An 18265-nucleotide genomic window follows, 5' to 3' on the forward strand; every position below is an offset into this window, starting at 1 on the left:
CTGCAGGGTGACTGTGTCTCCAGTGCAGTGGGGTCCTTGAGGCGAGGGGACAGGCAGTTCCCACTTCTCGGCCTGGGGTCCTGCCCTGGAGTTGCTGCTGACTTGGAGGCAGGGGCAGGTTATGCTGCTGCTTTGAGCATGTCTGTCCTGTGTGGGTGCAACTCAGCAGGAGTGGCAGCCTCTGGTGTGTCCTGAGTGTCCAGTGTGTCCTGCCAACTTTGTCCCCCATCTCTTCCTTCTAGAGCGTGTTTAGCGTGGACCCTGCTGAAGGCAGCCCTGGTTCCATGGTGGGGCCTGGGGCCTCTCAGTCCTACAAGGTGGGGGCTCCCTCCAGGATGCAGGGCTCCCGGGCGGGGGTCTCAGTCCTACAAGGTGGGGGCTCCCTCCAGGATGCAGGGCCCCCGGGCGGGGGTCTCAGAACACCCGTCCATTCCGCCTCTCCAGGTGCACATTCACCCAGATGTTGGTCACCGGAGGGTGGCCCAGCGGTCAGATGCCTGGAACATCACAGCGGCCAGAAAGCAAGGTACATAGAGCACTTCAAGGGGCCGGGACAGGCTCCCCTGCCCAGTCTGGTGGCCCCTCTTCCAGCTGTTGGCTCCCAGCTGCCTGTTGGTCTGTTCTCCCCATGAAGTCCCTACCTGCTCTCTGAAAGTCAGAGAGATCAGAGTGAGAAAGACCTCAGGGGAGGCCCGGTGGCACGGGGACTGCCTGGAGTCACCTGGTGGGGGTCCCACCTGACATGTTTCTACAAGGGGTCTGTCAGCCCACAGACTCCGCAGAGCACACAGGGGGCCTGGGGCCTGGGGCTGGTACTGGGTCCCCAAGGTCTCCTGTGGTGACTCCTGCCATCGCTGGTGCAGGGCTGGCCCCGACAACGTGGGCCTGCGCCCACCGCCTTCTCGTCACAGGGCAGACCCCGTACCGAAGGCTGGGAAGGGCTTCTCTAGTCCCAGAAAGTGGTTGGTTCTTTTGTGGGAGTGTCCCTGCTGACCTTGGCATGGCCTTGACTTTAGAGTCATCCTTAAAGCATCCGCTTGTGCTGTTTCCATTTGCTGAGCTCTGCAGGGAAGGTGGGCGTGTCTGAGTGTGTAGGCACAGCTGGTTTCCTGCCTCCAGGGGAACGTGGGCCTGCGCCCCTCCCTCCTTTGCCATCCCGCCCCGGAGTCTGGTGGATGGCTCCCCATGCCCTGAGCCACGTGGACGTCTAGGGTAGGGGTAGGCTGATCTCTCTGGAAGTGACCTCGGCATCCCCCGCCCACCTTGGGGGTCCTGGGGAAGCTCCTCTGGGTCTGCGTCCTGCTCCTGGGACCCCCGAGGGAGGGCCCCAGCCGTGCGCTCAGCTTCCTACTCAGGCAGGCCCCGGGATCAGACCGTGGGAGAGACGCACCAGAGCTGCTGGGGGTCCCGGGGGCCCCGGCCTCACTCTCTCGGCCCCCGCAGGGAAGGTGTTGAGCTACTGGTGCTTCAGCCCCGGCCACAGCATGCGTGAGCTGGTCCGCCAGGGCGTGCGCAGCCTTGTCCTCACCAGCGGCACACTGGCCCCTGTGTCCTCCTTCGCCCTGGAGATGCAGATGTAAGGGCTGCCCCGCTGCCCTGGGCTGCTGGGGTGCTGGGGGATCAGGGTCTCTCAGTGCCACACCCGCCTCCCTCTAGTCCTTTCCCCGTCTGCCTGGAGAACCCCCACGTCATCGACAAGCACCAGATCTGGGTGGGGATCGTCCCCAAAGGCCCTGATGGAGCCCAGCTGAGCTCTGCCTTTGACAAACGGTAGGGGGCCCGGCGGGCGAGGAGGTGGACGGGCCAAGTGCTGGGGACCCTCATGGCAACGGCTTCCTGGTTCCGCAGGTTCTCTGAGGAGTGCTTGTCCTCCCTGGGGAAGGCGCTGGGTGAGTGCCCATCCAGTCCCAGGGCCCTGCCCCATTCTGAGCCCACCCCCCACCCTGCTCCCTGTCCTGCCTGGTCGCCCTCGGGGAGCCAGTGGGAGCCTCTGCGGTCACCCTCTCCTGCTGACCAAGGCTGCGGCACCTGCAGGCAACATCGCACGCGTGGTCCCCCATGGGCTCCTCGTCTTCTTCCCTTCCTACCCTGTCATGGAGAAAAGCCTGGAGTTCTGGCGGGTGCGTCTCTCCTCTGAGTGTCTGCCTGGTGGGGGAGGGGAGCCCCAATGGCCAAGGGTCTGGTGGGGCCAGAGGGAGGGCCCTCATCTGAGAGGGTGTTTCAGGAGTCCCCTTCCCCGCCTCTTCCCACAGGCCCGCGACTTCGCCAGGAAGCTGGAGGTCCTGAAGCCCCTGTTCGTGGAGCCCAGGAGCAAAGGAGGCTTCTCGGAGGTCTGGTCGCTGGGCTCCACTGCCCTGCTGGGCTGGCCGCTGTCCCTGACCAGGGGCTCAGGCCAGCTCCAGGCTGTGTGGCACTTAGGTCCTGCTGGCCTTTGAGAAAGTTTGGGCACAGGGACAGCGGCAGGAGACACTGTGTCTGCGGGGCTGGCAGCGAAGCAGGGCTCCCCTACCCACCCAGCCCTGGGGCCCCTGTGTTTTCTGGGAACGGAGAGGGTGCCTGTGCCATGGAGAAGGTTCTGGAACCCTCCTGCCTCAGTCCCTGCTGGGACTGCTTCACCTCAGAGGAGGATACCTGCGGCCTTGCTCGTGGAGGTGGAGGGGCCCCGGGCCGGGGCCAGACTGACCAGCCAGTCCTTCCAGGTCATGGATGCTTACTACGCGAGAGTGGCTGCCCCTGGGTCCAGTGGGGCTACCTTCCTGGCCGTGTGCCGGGGGAAGGTGAGAGCTCCAGGGTCTGGGTCCGACACTGGTTGGCCCTTCCTCCCCGTCTGGTGCCGGTGCCTGAGGGGGCTCAGGGCTTCTGGCCTGGGGGCTGCACTGTGGGCAATAAGGGCCCACCAGCCACTCAGGCCCCATGAGCAGCAAACTACAGGAGGTTGTGGGCCTGCTGGTCTGGGCTGGGGTAGGCCCTGGGCAGGGAGGACGGAGGCGGTTCTGAGGACGAGGAGCTGGTAGTGGGGCTCTGGGGGCGGTGGACCCCAGGCGCGGCCTGGCTCAGGGTCAGAGGTTTCTCCCACCCTGCCCATCCCTTGGGGGGGATGGCTGTGAGAGTCTGGGCATGGGTAGACCCTTTGGGAAGGTGGGGGGTATACATGGAGGCAGACGGGAAAATAGAGTGGCCACTGCCCCCCCAGGCCAGTGAGGGGCTGGACTTCGCAGACGTGAATGGCCGGGGAGTGATCGTCACAGGCCTCCCGTATCCCCCACGCATGGACCCCCGGGTTGTCCTCAAGATGCAGTTCCTGGATGAGATGAAAGGCCAGGGTGGGGCCGTGGGCCAGGTAAGATGCGTGGGCCGGGCGTGGGGGTGGGGTGCTCTAGCCCCTGTGACCGGGCCTCCCGCAGTTCCTCTCCGGGCACGACTGGTACCGGCAGCAGGCGTCCAGGGCCGTGAACCAGGCCATCGGGCGGGTCATCCGGCATCGCCACGACTACGGGGCCGTCTTCCTCTGTGACCACAGGTGCAGCCCTCCTCTGCCCGCCTCCAGGACACGGTTCTTCCCTCTGGCGAGTTTGTGCGGGAGGTGGGCGGTGGGGCTCCTGGGGCTGATGGCCCTGCCTCCCTGCCAGGTTCACCTGTGCGGACACCAGAGCCCAGCTGCCCTCCTGGGTGCGCCCCCACGTCAAGGTGTACCACAACTTTGGCCACGTCATCCGAGACGTGGCCCAGTTCTTCCGCGTGGCTCAGAAGACTGTGAGTCCCCAGTGCTGGCTGGCTGTGCCCTCGGCCCTAACCGGGGAGGGGCCAGGTCAGACCCCAGCCATTTTACGACTGTCTAGATGCCGGTGCCCACCATCCCAGCTGCTGCCCCGAGTCTGGGCGAAGAAGGTGCCGTCTCAGCGGCCGTGCCGCCCAGCTCCCTCCCCACCAGGAAAGCCATGAGTCTGGATGTGCATGTGCCTAGCCTGAGGCACAGATGCACGGGTGTGTGTGGCTGGGGGACCTGCTGGGTGGGGGCCTTGGGGTGGAGGGCAGGGCTGGTGGCACACTGGGCCCATGGCAGGCCCAGCAGGCCTGACTTGCTGCTCTCCCTGGGGACGGTGCTGCCCACACACGTGCTCCTGCAGGGTCCCCAGTCGCTGAGGATGCGGAGGGCAGCCTGTGTGTGGAGTATGAGCAGAGGCCTGTCCAGGCCCAGCGGCGGGCCCGGGGGCTGCTGGCTGCCCTGGAACACAGTGAACAGCTGGCCGAGGGGCCTGGGGATGAGGCCCTCTCCGGGGAGGAGGTATGCGTGCCGAGGTCCCTGGAGGTGGATACCAGGGGCTTTCTGCCCGTTTGCTCTTGGATATCTCCACATCAGCCCTGCCCCACCCCTTTGTCAGGAGGGCGGTTGGGGTCTTCCAGCACCTGCCTGGAGAGCTGTGAGCCACCCCCCCCACCAGCACAGCCCTGACCCTCTGCTGGTTCCCCCACATGCCCTGGGGTTCTCTCTGGGGCATCAGCTGGGCAGTCTGCTCTGGTTCCAGCTCCTACTATAGACAAGGCAGGTCCTTTCTGGGACCTTCTGCCCTGGGACCTTTGTCCAGAGCCCGTAATCTCCCGCCTGACCTGCAGCTCCGTGCCCCTGTCCCGCCCTGCCCTCTGGGCCCTGGGGTGAGCTGGTTACTGTAAAATTGCCGCCCAGAGCCTGCTCTCACACTTGGTTCCCGAGGGGTGCTTCTCCCTGCCCTGCGGGCTTTGGAGCCCTGAGGGTGTGGGCTGAACCACACCCGTGTCTCCCTCAGGCACGCCTCCGCTCCACCTTGTCAGTCCTGCGTGAGAAGAGACCAGCAGATGAACAGAGAGGCAGGAGGAGGAAGGTCAGGCTGGTCGGTGCCCCGGTACGTGAGGCGCCCGCAGATGCGTCCGGAGGTCCGATGGGAGCCTCCAGCTGGTGCGGCTCTGAGTGGCCCCCGGCCAAGCAGTGGGAGGTGTGAGTGGGCCAAACCTCCCCACTGGCCCAACTCGGCTGTCCCCACCAGGTGGACAGGTTCTGGAGGCCTGTTGGAGCCGGGCCAGGGAAGGGAGCCTGCTGGCCTGTGGGCAGGGGCGGGGCTCTGTGCGCCTCCCCCCCCCCCCCCCGGGTCCAGGAGCAGGTGCAGGAGGGGAGCGAGCGGCAGACCCACGGCCTGCATGCCTCCCCCAAGGAGCTGGCTCTGCAGCCCACTGCTGCCTTCCGCCCCCAGGGCCCTATTCCCACCCGTTGTCTGTCCTCACTTTTTTGCTGAGACACCTCAGAGCCCATGATGCCCTCAGGAGCAGCATGGAGCCCCTGCGTGCAATGCCACTTCCCGTTCTTGGGGCCTACAGCAGCGCCCCGCTTGGGGCAGTACTTTTGAGTTCTACAGAGCTGGGGTCAGATTCGGGCCTTTTGTTTTACTTTCTGGTGGGGTCCACACAGGCCCATGGGCTCCTTCCACGCAAGGCTCTGCCTACCAGCCTGGCGGGAGCCAGGCCCCAGCCCTTTAGGCAGGTTTGGTGTGGGGCCTGCTGCCGGGCTGGCTCCCCTGGGTGGGGTGGGGCTCTTGGCACGAGTGAGGATGCTGATGTGCCTGAGTGGGGAGCGTGGTGTTCCCAGCCTCGGATGAAAGCAGTTAAGGGCAACGGAGTTACATTCCAGAAGCCTGTGGAACACCCCAGATGCCACTGCCTTTGTCCACTTCCCTTGGCTTCTGGAAAGAAGCGGGCGGTGCTGTGGGGTCTGACACTGAGGAAGTGGCCTCTGAAGGCCAAGCTAGATGGCAGCTTGGGAACCTGGGCCCTCCTATTTGGTTTCCACACTTCCTTGCGGCAGGCCTGGGGCCAGGGCTGGGGTGTGCCCCAGAAGTGGGGCAGAGGGAAATTTGAAGTCCCTGAGACATTGTGAAGTGTCCCGTGCTGTGAGCTGACCGTCCTCCAAGCCAGGTGCGGCCACCTCAGCTGCCCCTGCCTTGGGCATGGGGAACTTGGCAGAGGAGCCAAAGCCCCCAGTCCAGTGAGAGCGAGTCTGCACTTGGTCCCTTTGCTGCTCTTGGAGGGGCATGGCCATCTGAAGCTGAAGCTGGCTCCCCCTGGCTGCCTGCATCCTCCCTGGCAGCACCTGGCCACAGCTCGCTGTCCCTGCGGACCAGGAAGGGTCAGCACCACCTGACAGGGCCTGGGTGTGTGTCAGCAGGAGGTGCCGGCAGCCGGGACGGAGGTGGGCAGGGCCAAGCTGTTTATGGTGGCTGTGAAGCGGGCACTGAGCCAGGCCAGCTTCGACGCCTTCACCCGGGCTCTGTGGGACTACAAAGGCTCTGACGACCTTGCGGCCCTGACGGCGCGCCTCGGCCCTCTCTTTGCCGAGGACCCCAGGAAGCACGGCCTGCTCCGAGGTGCGCTGGCTGCAGAGGCTGCCTGCTTGAGGGGCCGTGCTGCAGCTGTGGGCGGGGGCCCCCGGGGGCCGTGGTTGACTTGCTCCCTAGAAGAGGTGCGAGTGGGGACCCCAGTCCCAGAGCCTGCAGCCCCCAGAACCCCAGGCCCAGACCCCTCCCCCCCACAGGCTTTTATCAGTTTGTGCGGCCCCACCACAAGCGGCAGTTCGAGGAGGTCTGCCTCCAGCTGACGGGCCAAGGCTGCAGCTACCCGCCCGAGTGCAGCCTTCCCCGGAGACTGGGGGCACAGCTGGCCCTGGACCCCAGCGGTGAGTGGCGCCCTCCAACTTGGACCCTGAGGGTGGGGTGATGCCTGGCTCTTGGGGTGGGTCCTCACGTGGCGCATTTCCCAGTTCCTGAGGCTGGTGGGTTCTGGCAGGGTGACACCAGAACATGCACAGCCAGGGCCCAGACCTCCCAGAAGGGCCTGCACTTGGGGAGTCATTCACCTCGTCTCTTCCTGGCATGGGCCCTGCGCTTCCAGAGCTGCCCCTGTTAAGGAAGAGACCACAACTGGGCAGGGGCCCCCAGAATTGTCACCCTTCTGCCCTCTTGGGGACTTGGTGCCCACGGAGCATCCTCCTTCCTATCACGCCCCCCAGTCGTCGGGGACAGGAGTCAGGGTCCTCCTGCGGCAGTCTGTGGAGAGTTGTGTGGCCCGGTGTCCCCTCGGACAGACCAGACCTGCCCCCTCCCCAGGGGACACTTAGGATCCTCAGGAGCCAATTGGGTGGCTCATGGTGTCTCCACGTTACTTTAGGAAGGAGGGAGCCTGACCCCAAGCTGACCCTGTCCCAGGATGCAGCCGGGCAGCTGGACCCCAGCGAGCACCTGAACCAGGGCCGGCCGCACCTGGCTTCCAGGCCACCCTCTACAGGTACCTGGTCCCTGAAGAGGCTTCAGACCAGAGCCTGAGCAGCACTGAGGACTCCTGGGGGGAGGAGGCTCCCAAGGGCCACTCCGGCTCTGCACCCTCAGAATAAGGGAGGCCAGCGCATGTTCCCAGGAAGCCAAGTGGACCGAGAACTGTGGCCTTCCCGCCAGGAGACCCCGGCAGCCGTCCACAGGATGGGTCTGGAGCCTCTGGAACAAAGCAGCAGAGCCCGCCTGCCGTGAGCGCCTACCTGGCTGACGCCCGCAGGGCTCTGGGGGCCACGGGCCACAGCCAGCTCCTGGCAGCACTGACCGCCTACAAGCGGGACGACGACTTCGAGCAGGCGGCGGCTGTGGTGGCCGCCCTCACCACCGCGAAGACTGAGGACCTGCCCCTGCTGCAGAGCAAGTGGCCCGGGCGGCCGGGCGGCCGGGCGGCCGGGCAGGCGGGCAGGCGGGCAGGCGGCGTAGCTGGGTTGGGCGGAGCCAGGCCTGAGCTGCGCTCCCTGCAGGGTTCGGCATGTTTGTGCGTCCGCACCACAAGCCGCGCTTCCGGCAGATGTGTGCAGACCTTAGCGGCCTGCCTGCCCTGGGCACCGGCACTGAGACCCCAGGACCCCAGGATGGGAGCCCTGCCGTGCCTCCTGACCTCGCCCATGGGGCTCCCAGTCCAGGTAAGGTGGCCAGCCTGGCTCTGCTGCCCTGTACCACCACCCCCACCCCTGTACCACTCAGCCCTGGCAGGGTGGGTAGCGGGCAGCAGAGAAGTGCCAGGCACCCCTCAGACTTCTTCCCATCTCCAGGCCCCTCGCAGCCAGAGAGACCGGGGAAGACCCAGAGCAAGATCTCCTCCTTCCTTAGACAGAGGCCGGTGGGGGATGCAGGGGCTCCCAGCCAGCCCCCCAGTCCCCCCCACGGGCAGCCACAGTCTGAGTGGGGTAGGTCTCGCGGGAGGCGCTGCGGGGAGTGTCGGGAGTAGGGGGCCGGCCAGAGCAGGCTGTTGGTGCTCACGTCGGCCCCCTTGCAGCGGGCTTGGCGTGTCCGGGCTGCAGGGTGGAGGACGTGGTCCCCTTCCAGTGCTCCTCCTGTGACTTCCACTGCTGCCGGGCCTGCTGGCGACGGCACCTCCAGGTCTGCAGCCAGACCCCAAGGACCTGGCCCTGTTCCCTGTGGACATGGCCTGCTGGGCGTTGCTCCACGCAGTGGGCTGAGGGGGTGGGTTGGGCACTGGGCACTGGTGTCTGGCAGGTTGTGTCCAGCGCTACGTCTCCACAGGTCTCTAGGACGTGCCCAGCCTGCCACACTGCCACCAGAAAGCAGAGCCTCAAGCAGATCTTCTGGCTGGAGCCCCAGTGAACGTGGAGACCCTCTGGGCGCAGCAGGGTCTGCAGAAGCTGCGGCTACCCCTGCCTTGGGCACAGCTTGGACACTTGTCTGTTGGCTAGGGGTGGGCCAGGCTTGACAGCACAAACCCCTTGGCCAAGAGCCCACCTGACAGGCCAGTCCAGTGTCTGTGGGGACCCCAGAGACGGCCCCAGGGTCTGGGCCCCGGGTGAGAAGCCTTGAAGCCACCTTGCTTTCTGGGGAGGGTCCACTAGAAGGTGCTTCCTCAGAACCTCCCAGGCTGCCCTGCTGGCTTGTGGGTGGAGCCCCAGGAGCTTTGCTGCTGAGCTAAAGAGGAGGAAGGAGGGGAGCCCTGCCCCTCCTCTCTGGGGGACCTTCTAGGGACCTGCTGTTAGTCAGGGGCAGGGCTAATAAAGCTGCTGCCACTACTGGGATGGGGTCTGCGTGGCCTGGGCAGGGTGGTGGGTTTGAGGGTGCCGGGAAGGATGGGATGGATGTCTCGGCAGTCTCCCTTCCACCTGGTTTCAGCGGCAGGTGTCTCCAGGGACTTTGTCCCAGTTTGTCTGTAGGAGGGGTGCTGCTCCCCCCTTCCACCCTCCCACTGCCAGGCCTGGGAAGGGGGCCATGAGCTGCCCATGGTGCTTAGGGGCCCTCACGGGACCACCCTTCCCCTGGGCTCTGGGGAGGCGGGGGCCAGAAGTGGGTCAAAGCCTAGGCCCCTGGTCGCCGACGTCTCCCCCGGTGGGGAGGGGAGGGGCTCCCGCGGAGGCGCAGCCAGGCCGGCCCTTATATGACCTGGAGGCCCCCGTTGCTCCAGCGAGACCATGAGGGCCCCTCCTTGGTCGCTGCCATCTCTGCCGCTGGCTCTCGCGGCCCACGGGGCGGCGGTGGACGCGCCCACCTACCCGTGGCGAGACGCGGAGGCGGGGGGGGTGGCTGGTGTGCAGCCAGTGATCCCTGGGCACCTTCGAGCAGCGGCCTGGAGGCCGGGACAGCCCCACGACGTGCGGTACGTACCCGCCCCGCCACTACACATAATTTTGGAACTACGGGGAGCGCTGCCACTACTGCAACGTCATCTGCGCGGAGCGCAAGGAGGAGGCGCGGCCGTGCAGGGCCACCCATAACCGCGCCTGCCGCTGTCGCCCCAGCTTCTTCGCACACGGCGGCTTCTGCCTGGAGCACACACCCTGCCCGCCCGGCGCCGGCATGGCTGCCCCCAGTGGGTGCGGGTGCGGGGGGCCGCCGTGCCAAGACCTCAGCTGAGCGAGGACGACCCCGGCTCTCCTGACCCCGTAATCTGTCCTCGTTCTCAAACACCCGCAGCCAGAGCACGCAGTGCCAGCCGTGTTCCTAGGCACCTTTTCAGCCAGTAGCTCGAGCTCGGAGCAGTGCCAGCTGCACCGCAACTGCACAGCCCTGGGTCCGGCCTTCAACGTGCCGGACTCCCTTCCACGACACCCTGTGCACCAACTGCATGAGCTTCCCACTCGGCTCCAGCGAGCTGGGGGCACTGGGTGAGCCGGAATGGGGCGCGGAGCCCCAGCTGTCGGGTCCGAGGCCAGCCCTGGAGCGTGAGGCTTTGGCTGGCTCCCAGAAGTTGTGTGGGTTCGAAGGGCACCGGAGCCCCACAGAGCCAACTTTGGAGAGCTCGGGTGGTGGGGGTGGCCCAGGGAATGCACCACGCGGAGGGTTTTAGCGCTGGTGGGTGATGCCATTTCCCGCCAACGTCGGGAAACAGGCTCAGAGGGTTTAAAGGCCTCCCATGGGGTCAGGGTGGTGAAAGGGGCTGAGCCCCTTAGCGTCCCATCTCATCCCTGGAGTTGACCCACGAACCCCGCCCCCAACCCGCCTCCCTGCTGCCGCAAGTCCCACAGCTGCGGTCGACCCGCCACCACAGCTCAAGCCTAGCCCACTTGTTAGCCCGCAGGGGTTCGTTCCTCCTTTGTTCTGTCCTCACCACCCCCTGCCCACAGAGCCTAGCGAGGACCTGACTGAGCCCCCACCTCGCCACACCCTCCTGCAGGGACCAGGGAGTGCGAGCGCGCCCTTGTCGACTTCGTGGCTTTCCAGGATCTCTCCGCCCAGAGGCTCCTGTGGCTGCAGCAGGCCCTGACCAGCCTAGGGGCATGGAGCCTGCCAACGCCGCTGCCGGCGGCAAGGGCGGGCCGCACGGCCCTGTGGCTGAGACTGGCGGCAGCTCACGGAGCTCCGTGAGGCGCCGGACAGGCTGCCCGGGCTGGAGCGCAGCATCCACGGGCGCTTCCTCCAGGCGCCCTGAGCGCCCTCCCATCATTTATTCACTCCCGGCCTGAGCCCCCCGCGTGGGCGGCCCCCTAGCCGTACCAAAGGAGGCTTCTGACCTGGTTCCTGGGTCACTTTATTTTTTATAAAGCGGATTTGTCAGTGTGGCGTCTGACCGGCCACAGTGGGCACACCTGGTGGGGAAAGACCTGGGCAGCCGACCTGAGTGTCCAGCACTCTCAGGCTGGCCCCACCCCCATCTGACAGACCTCAATGGACAGTGGGTGGCAGCTGTGGGGCGCGGTGGGGTCCGTGAGGCCCGCTCTGCAATCCCCCATTGCCTGCTCAGTAGGTAGAGCCTTATGGAGGGTGGGCGGCCAAGCCCAGGGGCTCTCACTGCAGAACAGATGGCAACCCAGGGCAGTGGGCACCAGCCAGCAGGCCCTGGGCACCAGGACTCCCACTCAACCTGACACTCCCGTGGACTCTGCCCACTTCAAACAGCAGGGATTTCCTAGGAAGGGACAGCCAAGGCCTCCTGGGAGGCCTAGGGTGTCCCACTGGCTTTCTGGGAAATGAGGCTTTTCTCCTCTGGGGCAGGTTCAGAAAACGGCTTGACTCACCCACCCAGGGGGACTCTCAGCCTTACCCTTGTTCTGGGAGCCCTCCCTCCACCAGCCCTGGAGCCCCCTGCCTGACCCCCAAGGAAGGGCCCCAGTGAGAGGCAGGGTCACAGCCTTCCCATGAGTCATCCCACCTGCAGCAGGCCTCCACCCCTAGCCCTGACTCATCCCTTCCTCAGCAACTCCCACGCCCCACCAGGGAGAACAGTCTGGGGGGCCTGACCTTCAGACACAAAGCTGCCAGGTCTCCAGAGGAACAATGGATAGGAGCCATTCCAGCTGTCTATTTTGTCCATGGCTCGGCTCACTGGGTGTTGCCAGCCCCCATGGGGGCTGTGGGGAGGGTCCTCACCTGGGGGGCCCCTGCTCCTGGGCATAGGCCTGGAAAGGGATTTCTAGATGCCTTACACCAGACCCGAGGGGCACACCACCCCTCACCCCCAGCTAGGAATGCACCCGAGCTGGTGACCACAGTCATCCTAGACTGGTGGCAGGCTCAGAGGGGGCACCCACTCCCACCATGACCCCATAGCTTCCCCTCCTGGCTTGGGATCAGAACGAGGTGGCTGGGCCAGTGCAGGGGGCACACGGCCTCCCAGGCAGATCTCCCCTGCCCTGTCCTGAGGCTGCGTCACAACCCACAGCCCTACTGGCTTGCAGGGACTAGGGCCACGTCTCCCTCGAGGCCTCCAGCCCACCGCCAGGATCAGAGATGAAAGAGGCTGAAGACAGTCATGACCCCACCAGCTTCCTCCACAGGCACGATACCCAGAGCCGCCCTGCAAGCCACAGAGGACCCCACCACCCTGGAAAACCCTATTTCCAAGCAGGGTCCCCTAAGGCCCCACTGGGTGCCAGGCATGCTGGCCTGCTGGGGCAGCAGCTCCAAAAGGAGAGTTGGCCTGCCAAGGCCTTACCCCAGGGCCTGCAACCTGGGCCTTGGTTGGGGGGGGGGGGGGTTGGTGGTGTCCAGGCCTGATGTGGCCCTGGGCCCTGGGCCCCAGTAGGAGTCAGGTGAGGGTCCTGTGTGGCACTGGCCTGGCTTACTGCCCCGGCCCCCCTGGCAGAAGCCCTTGGATGCCTACACTTATCTGGACACAGAGAAAAGTTTGTCTTAGAGAAAAAACAAAGCAAATGAAAACCAAAGGGCACAGCAAACCCAGCCCCAGGATCAGCGGTGCAGAGCCAGCAGAACTCCTCTAGCACGCAGGGATGCACGGTGGGCACCAGGGGTCGCCGGCTGTCCTTACGTGATGTCCCGCTGCCGCGGCGGCCGGTGCAGATTCCGCACAACGCACTTCACCATCCACTCAATGCCCTCGCGTACGCCCTTGCTGTGGAGACAGTGGGCATGAGACAGGGCCGGCCTGGGCCCCAGCCCACAGGATGAGGGTCCCACTCACCCCGTGAGGGCTGAGCAGGCCTGGGTCAGGCAGTCGCGCCTGCCGATCTTGGAGGTGCAGTCGCTGAACGCAGTCTTGATGTCAGGAATGGAGAGGCAAGCCTGGAGGAGGCAAAGCCGTGAAGAGCAGGGCCCTGCAGCCAGGACCCAGCCCCAGGACAGCGCCTAGAGCTGCCTGGCTGGACATGGGGGCTGAGGAAGGATGCGAAGCAGTGGGGGCCCTGGGGCTACTCCACCTAGGAGGGGTCTGAGGGAAATGAGGGATGGACAAGATGCACGTGGTCTGAGGTGCACCCCAGCTGTCACGCCACAGGAGCTCCAGGAACCAGCTGCCCAGTGGTCCCAGGGGTGACGCTGGCACAGCTGCTGTCTCAAGGGCGCAGACAGGTCAGGGTCAGTGCCGGCTCCCACCCTGGGTCCTTTGGCGTTTCCTTCCCAGAGCTTGCAGCTGGGTCCACCGCTGAAGGCGGACAGAGCACGGCTATCTCCAGCGGATGGAAGGCGCAGGGCAGACGGGCTTGGGGCGTCTGAGGGAGACAGCAGCCCTCCCTGAACAGACCCCCATCCCCCAGGGGCACTCACCTCAACGTCCTGCTTGTTGGCCAGCACGAGGATGGGGACGCCGTCCAGTGCCTCACTCGTGACCATCTTCTCTGGGGCGGGCAGACAGGCGGCAGTGAGCACCCACTGTCCACCTCTGCCCAGAGGTCCCCACCTCCCTGCCAACCTGTCTACAGCACAGACATGCTCTCAGCCACAGCTCTCCTGACCTGCATCTGGCCAGCCTCCCCTTACACCCAGCTCTGAACATGTGGGATGTGCAGCCTGGACCCAACCACTCCACTCCCCCACTGCCTGGCTGGCCGCACCCACCAAACGCGTGCTTGGACTCCGACAGTCTCTCCTCGTCCGTGGAGTCAATGACGTAGATGACGCCGTGGCACTCCGCGTAGTACTGGGCAGGAGCAGAAGCGGGTGCTGAGCCACAGGCAGGGCAGCCCCTGACTGGAAGACCCTGCTGGGGTGCTTCCTGGGGGTGGGGAGGTAGGCAGAGTGGTGACGTGGCCCCAGACCCCTTGGACTTGGGGAGCCCCCCCCTTCCTAGGTGCTGTGGCCAAAGCCCACTTCAGTGTCTGCTCCTGACAACCATTCACAACCGCTGGCCTGACGGGGCCCAGACCAGGGAGTCTCTGCAGACCCGGGGGTGGGGGGAGTACACGAACAGGGCCTCGTGCCTGCTCGGATGGCAAGCCTGACCGGCATCCACTGGTGAGCCAGAGAGAGGCCATCGAGGGGCAAGGCTAGATACTCAAAGCAGCTCTGCCCTCTGCACAGGAGGCAGCATCAGCAAACTCCGAGGCTTGCAGGCTGGACTGGAGCCAGGGTCTGGGGGGGTGGAGGGTGCTGGGCCTCCTGACAGCAAGGGCGACAGAGGGGACCCCACCAGAACCACCAGAGCCCACCTTGTGGGGAGAGTTACAGGGGGTGGCATGGAGCAAGGGCACAGGGACAGGGAGTCTGCCTTCTGTCCTGATCGGAAATAGCACGGAGTGGGGGAGAGTATAGCTCAGTGGTAGAGAGCGTACTTCGCATGCACGAGGTTCTGGGTTCAATTCCCAGCACCTCCATTAAAAAAATAAATAAGCCTAATCCCCCGCCTCAACCAAAAGAAAAGAGCGCTGCGTCGTGTCTCGTGGAGCGTGTAACTGCATCCTTGCGGCTCTGCCCCGGCTCCCTGCCCACTGTGAGCCCTGGGACCCGAACACCCGTATGCGCCACAGGACACGACACTGTGTTGGGCACCCCGACTCCAGGATGAGACAAGCTTCTGTTCTCCGGCCAGCCTGCTGGGTGATGTGAGGGCCGCAGGCTGGCCTTGCTGCTGAGATCCGGGAGTGGCAGCCCGACAGCCGAGGCCTCGGTGCAGGAAGGGACAGCGTGGGAATCACCGTGTGGCTCTGGGGGCGGCAGAGGACACCAACCCGTGTGCAACGGGGCCCTGGCAGACAGGCGTTGGATCCACCGCCACAACCGCTGGACACTAGGTGACAGCCCAGCTGTGGCGGCAATGACAGGAGCCACACACCTGGGGCTGATGTGAGCAGAACCAGGAGCGCAAGGGGCTGCCCCAATCCCACGGCACCTGCTCCACCCAGACCCCAGTGGTGACATCACCTGAGACTGCACGGGGTCCCACACAACCGGTGGAAAAAGACGAGCCCAGGCGTGGCCTCTGGGTGGGCACGCGCTGGAGGTCACCCAGGTGTGGCCTGAGGCTGGCGCACATACAGACCCGTAAGTGGTAGCACACAGGATGGGGCTGTGGGGTGGATGCGAGGAAGTGGGCTCGGGGAGTGAAGGTCCAGCACATGTCTGCCTGGGACAAAGCGACTCAGCTGGCCCATACGGTGGCATGGTGGATGGCGCGGGGCCAGGGACGGCCTCAGGACACAGCATCTGGGAACCAGGCAGGGAGCAGGAGCTCCCCTCTCCACCCCTCCTGGGGACTCACAGGGGACTCTTGCCGCATGTCCCTATAGCTCTAGGCTCTGCAGTATTGGGGTTGGGGTGTGGTCACCCCATCACACCCACTCACCAGGGGTACTACAGGAGACCTGCTAAGTCGCAAACCCTGGCTGCCTCCTGAGCAGGTCAGGCAACTCTCGCCCAGGGGCCAGTGGAGCTTCCATCCTGGCACAGGTATCTGACCCCACTGGCAGAGCACCCACTGCGCTCCACGGCCGGGGAGCATATGAGAAACCCAGGAACCCCCAGTGAAGGCAAGCTCAGTGACCAGGGCTCAGCTCCTCGAGATGAGGTCATGCCACCTGCAGAAGTGAAAGCTGAGGACTCGACCAGGCACCAGGCTTGGGAAGAGCCAATCCCCAACGCAGAGCCTGAGTGCAGCGGGGACCTGTTACCTCGCTGCCTAGCAGGGCCCACTCTGACCCACAAAGAACCACCTTTCCACACCACAGCTGCTTAGGGCAGCCCACCGTGGTGACTTGCCCAGAGGATGGGAGTCTCGGCCAGCTCGGCCTGACAGGAGGCAGCCACCTGAGATGACCGCGGCCCGCCCCGTCCCGCATCCTCCCCACACACTTCCTGGTGCTGACCTCAACACATCCTACACCCTGATCTCTGTCACCGTATCTGCTCCTGGGACCCTGGCCTGTGACAGGACGTCAGGACCTCTCTGCCTCCCCACCTGGGTATATGGTTTGAACAAGCAGTCCCTGGCTTGGCTCTGCCTTGGTCCGACTAAAATGGCCACAGAGAGCCTGTCAGTGACTCTGGCCACAGGACAGAACCTGTTCTCGTGACCGAAAAGTCAGGGCAGGAGGGGACAGTTTGGGGGGAATGAGGAAAAAGTGACTGGGTGCTACTGCTGGGGTCAAACCAGAAAACAGGGCCTGGGCACCAGGCCCCAACAAGTGTTGGGGCGGGCACATCCGTGCCCCCAGCCCTGGGCTGCACCAAACCCACCACGCCAACCCACTGGGAAGGGGCGGGGGAGAGGCTGGCTCTCCTCTCACTACTGGACCCCACTGCCTGGCACAGGCTGAGCTGAAGACGGACTCCAGTCTTGGGGTGTGTGGGGAAGAGCCCCATGCTGAGGTCTCAGAAATGCCTGTGTCCAAAGAGAAGGCAGCTGCTGTGGGCCTTGGAAGACATCCTCCCCTGAGAGAAAGAGGCGACCCACAAGGACAGGCCCTAAGCCAGGACTGAGGGAAGAGGACCCAGTGGGAGAGACTCAGGCCCGCTGCTGAAGCTGAGCGCCAAGGAGGCGTGTGTCTCCCGCATGTCTGCTCCCTGGCTGTCCTTTAGCCTCGTCCCGTGCTAAGCAGCAACAAAACCTCCAAGCCAAAAGGAACCAAGTGTGTCCCGCTCCTAGGGGAGCAACTCAAGAGCTGGAACAGCCCCGGGGAGGGGAAAGGGCGGCTCAGGAACCAAGTCGGTGACGGAAGTTGCTGACAGGAAGGAAAGAAGGTAAGTCCAAGGTCTTCTGAGGAAAGGGAGAAGGAGACCCAGGTGCCACCTGGAGAGAAATGGTGCAAGGGGTGGGCTGGGAGCCCACGGGGCATCGCCCCAGTTACCTTGTCCCACAAAGACTGCAGCTCCTCCTGCCCTCCTAAGTCCCAGAACATGAGGCGAGCCTTTCCCACGTCCACAGTGCCGACTAGGGAAGAGAGAAAAACAGGTGAGGCTGTGGCCCTGGTCCCTGCACGCCACCTCCCAGCTCTCCTGGGGAGAAGCAGGCCACTTCAGCACCCCTCCACACTGGGGCCAAGGGGAGCCAGAGCAGTGCGTCACACACAGGGTTCTGGCCGCCTGTCTGCTGGCCTGCAGGCTTCACAGCACTCTCAGGGGCCTGTCCCCCAAACCCACAGCCCTAAGACCCTCCCTTACTGTTCAGACCCACGGTGGTGGTGATTTTGGACAGACTCATCCCCTTGTAATTCTTGTTAAACCGGGTTTTTGACTGCTCCAGGAAGGTCTGAGGGGAGAAGGAGAGAGAGGCATGAGGCAGGAACCGGAATAGTTTGCAAGACTGTTTCTCAAATATCCCTCCTTGGGGCTATTCCTTTAAAACAAAGCAAAACAGGACAACATTTTGCTTTTACAGCAGCTGGTGGTAACTGTCCCATGGTCTTATATGGGGTTTAGGTCCTGTCTGGGTGGAGAACGTGCAGCTAAAGGTGTAAAGCCAAAACGACCACTGCGGGGAGGGGGTGCTGGCGGGAACAGGCACCTACCGTCTTGCCGGCATTGTCCAGGCCCAGGATCAGGATGCAGTACTCGTCCTTCTGGAACATGTACTTGTACAGGCCTGACAGCAGCGTGTACATCCTGCCTGGGCACCCGACACCAGGAGTGGGCGATCCGGCCCGCACCCGCCTCCCAGCTTCCCCCAGGTGGCCAGCGGGGCCGTCTAGAGCCCGGCTTGGCCCGCCGCCCCTCCGCCGCCGCCGCCGCCGCCGCCGCCGTAACTGCTCCCGGCGCCCGCGACCCCGCTCCCCGACCCGGGGCTGCGGCCGGGCTTCGCTCCGCTCGGGTCTCCCCGCGCGCCGCCGCCAGCAGGCGCCTTTCCGAGGCGGGGCGCGTGGGTGCGGGCGGCGGCGCTGAGGGACTGCGGACCGGCCGCCGGGCCCAGCCCAGCTCTGCCCGCCCGCTCCGGCCTACCTCGCCCGCCCGGCCGAGCCGCCGAGCCGCCGAGCCGCCGCGGGTCTAACTCGCCGACCCCACGCCGACCCCGCGCTGACCTCGCGCGCCGCCCGACGGGACGCGGGCCGGCCGCCCGGGAAGGGGCGGGGCCGTCCCGGCGGCCCCCGCGCCGGGCACTTCCG

General features: G+C 65.2%; 3 protein-coding genes across 9 annotated transcripts in view; 2 read left to right on the plus strand and 1 right to left on the minus strand.

The window, feature by feature from the left end:
* Window positions 1-9080, plus strand: part of RTEL1 (regulator of telomere elongation helicase 1) — a 28792-nt gene extending 19712 nt beyond the window's left edge. For 2 of the 4 annotated variants that reach the window (XM_074347664.1, XM_074347667.1), the window contains 22 exons: window positions 243-317; window positions 445-526; window positions 1444-1576; window positions 1657-1770; window positions 1849-1889; window positions 2035-2120; window positions 2253-2330; window positions 2700-2777; window positions 3194-3340; window positions 3405-3520; window positions 3630-3753; window positions 3840-3984; window positions 4128-4285; window positions 4785-4880; window positions 6191-6392; window positions 6560-6700; window positions 7192-7308; window positions 7476-7709; window positions 7817-7978; window positions 8108-8242; window positions 8332-8435; window positions 8580-9080. In XM_074347664.1, coding sequence (XP_074203765.1) covers window positions 243-317; window positions 445-526; window positions 1444-1576; window positions 1657-1770; window positions 1849-1889; window positions 2035-2120; window positions 2253-2330; window positions 2700-2777; window positions 3194-3340; window positions 3405-3520; window positions 3630-3753; window positions 3840-3984; window positions 4128-4285; window positions 4785-4880; window positions 6191-6392; window positions 6560-6700; window positions 7192-7308; window positions 7476-7709; window positions 7817-7978; window positions 8108-8242; window positions 8332-8435; window positions 8580-8660 — 2649 coding nt within the window. In that variant the 3' untranslated portion in view covers window positions 8661-9080. The remainder of the gene's footprint in view (window positions 1-242; window positions 318-444; window positions 527-1443; window positions 1577-1656; window positions 1771-1848; window positions 1890-2034; window positions 2121-2252; window positions 2331-2699; window positions 2778-3193; window positions 3341-3404; window positions 3521-3629; window positions 3754-3839; window positions 3985-4127; window positions 4286-4784; window positions 4881-6190; window positions 6393-6559; window positions 6701-7191; window positions 7309-7475; window positions 7710-7816; window positions 7979-8107; window positions 8243-8331; window positions 8436-8579) is intronic. The other 2 variants (XM_074347665.1, XM_074347666.1) reach the window with 2 other exon arrangements.
* Window positions 9081-9219: 139 nt separating this feature from the next.
* TNFRSF6B (TNF receptor superfamily member 6b) lies at window positions 9220-10934 on the plus strand. Its single transcript, XM_074347679.1, is given in 7 exon segments — window positions 9220-9574; window positions 9576-9895; window positions 9975-10000; window positions 10003-10096; window positions 10098-10169; window positions 10682-10840; window positions 10842-10934. Coding segments are annotated over 7 exon segments (861 nt in total). The 5' UTR covers window positions 9220-9472; the 3' UTR covers window positions 10930-10934.
* Window positions 10935-11010: 76 nt separating this feature from the next.
* ARFRP1 (ARF related protein 1) lies at window positions 11011-18247 on the minus strand. 4 transcript variants are annotated; one of them, XM_074347677.1, is made up of 8 exons: window positions 18102-18247; window positions 17675-17768; window positions 17328-17415; window positions 17015-17097; window positions 13791-13947; window positions 13500-13570; window positions 12919-13019; window positions 11011-12849 (listed from the first exon to the last, which is right to left on the minus strand). In XM_074347677.1, exons 2-8 carry the CDS (start codon window positions 17765-17767, stop codon window positions 12762-12764), a joined length of 681 nt encoding a protein of 226 aa, XP_074203778.1. In that variant the 5' UTR covers window position 17768; window positions 18102-18247; the 3' UTR covers window positions 11011-12761. The 4 variants fall into 4 exon arrangements, 3 of the variants coding, with proteins under 3 accessions (XP_074203778.1, XP_074203779.1, XP_074203776.1); XM_074347678.1 differs by having other exon boundaries at window positions 13791-13872; window positions 17675-17772; XM_074347675.1 differs by having other exon boundaries at window positions 17675-17772.
* Between the last annotated feature and the right edge of the window lie 18 nt (window positions 18248-18265).

The sequence above is a fragment of the Camelus bactrianus genome, chromosome 19, assembly GCF_048773025.1.
Source record: "Camelus bactrianus isolate YW-2024 breed Bactrian camel chromosome 19, ASM4877302v1, whole genome shotgun sequence".
Taxonomy (NCBI): domain Eukaryota; kingdom Metazoa; phylum Chordata; class Mammalia; order Artiodactyla; family Camelidae; genus Camelus; species Camelus bactrianus.

Bases quoted from the DNA above. Each gene is read 5' to 3' on its own strand.
- ARFRP1 (XM_074347677.1), bottom strand. From the start codon at position 17,767: ATGTACACGCTGCTGTCAGGCCTGTACAAGTACATGTTCCAGAAGGAC. The intron at 17,416-17,674 runs GTAGGTGCCTGT...TTCTCCCCTCAG, and splicing joins TGGACAATGCCGGCAAGACG to ACCTTCCTGGAGCAGTCAAA. The intron at 13,020-13,499 runs GTGAGTGCCCCT...TGCCTCCTCCAG, and splicing joins CCAACAAGCAGGACGTTGAG to GCTTGCCTCTCCATTCCTGA.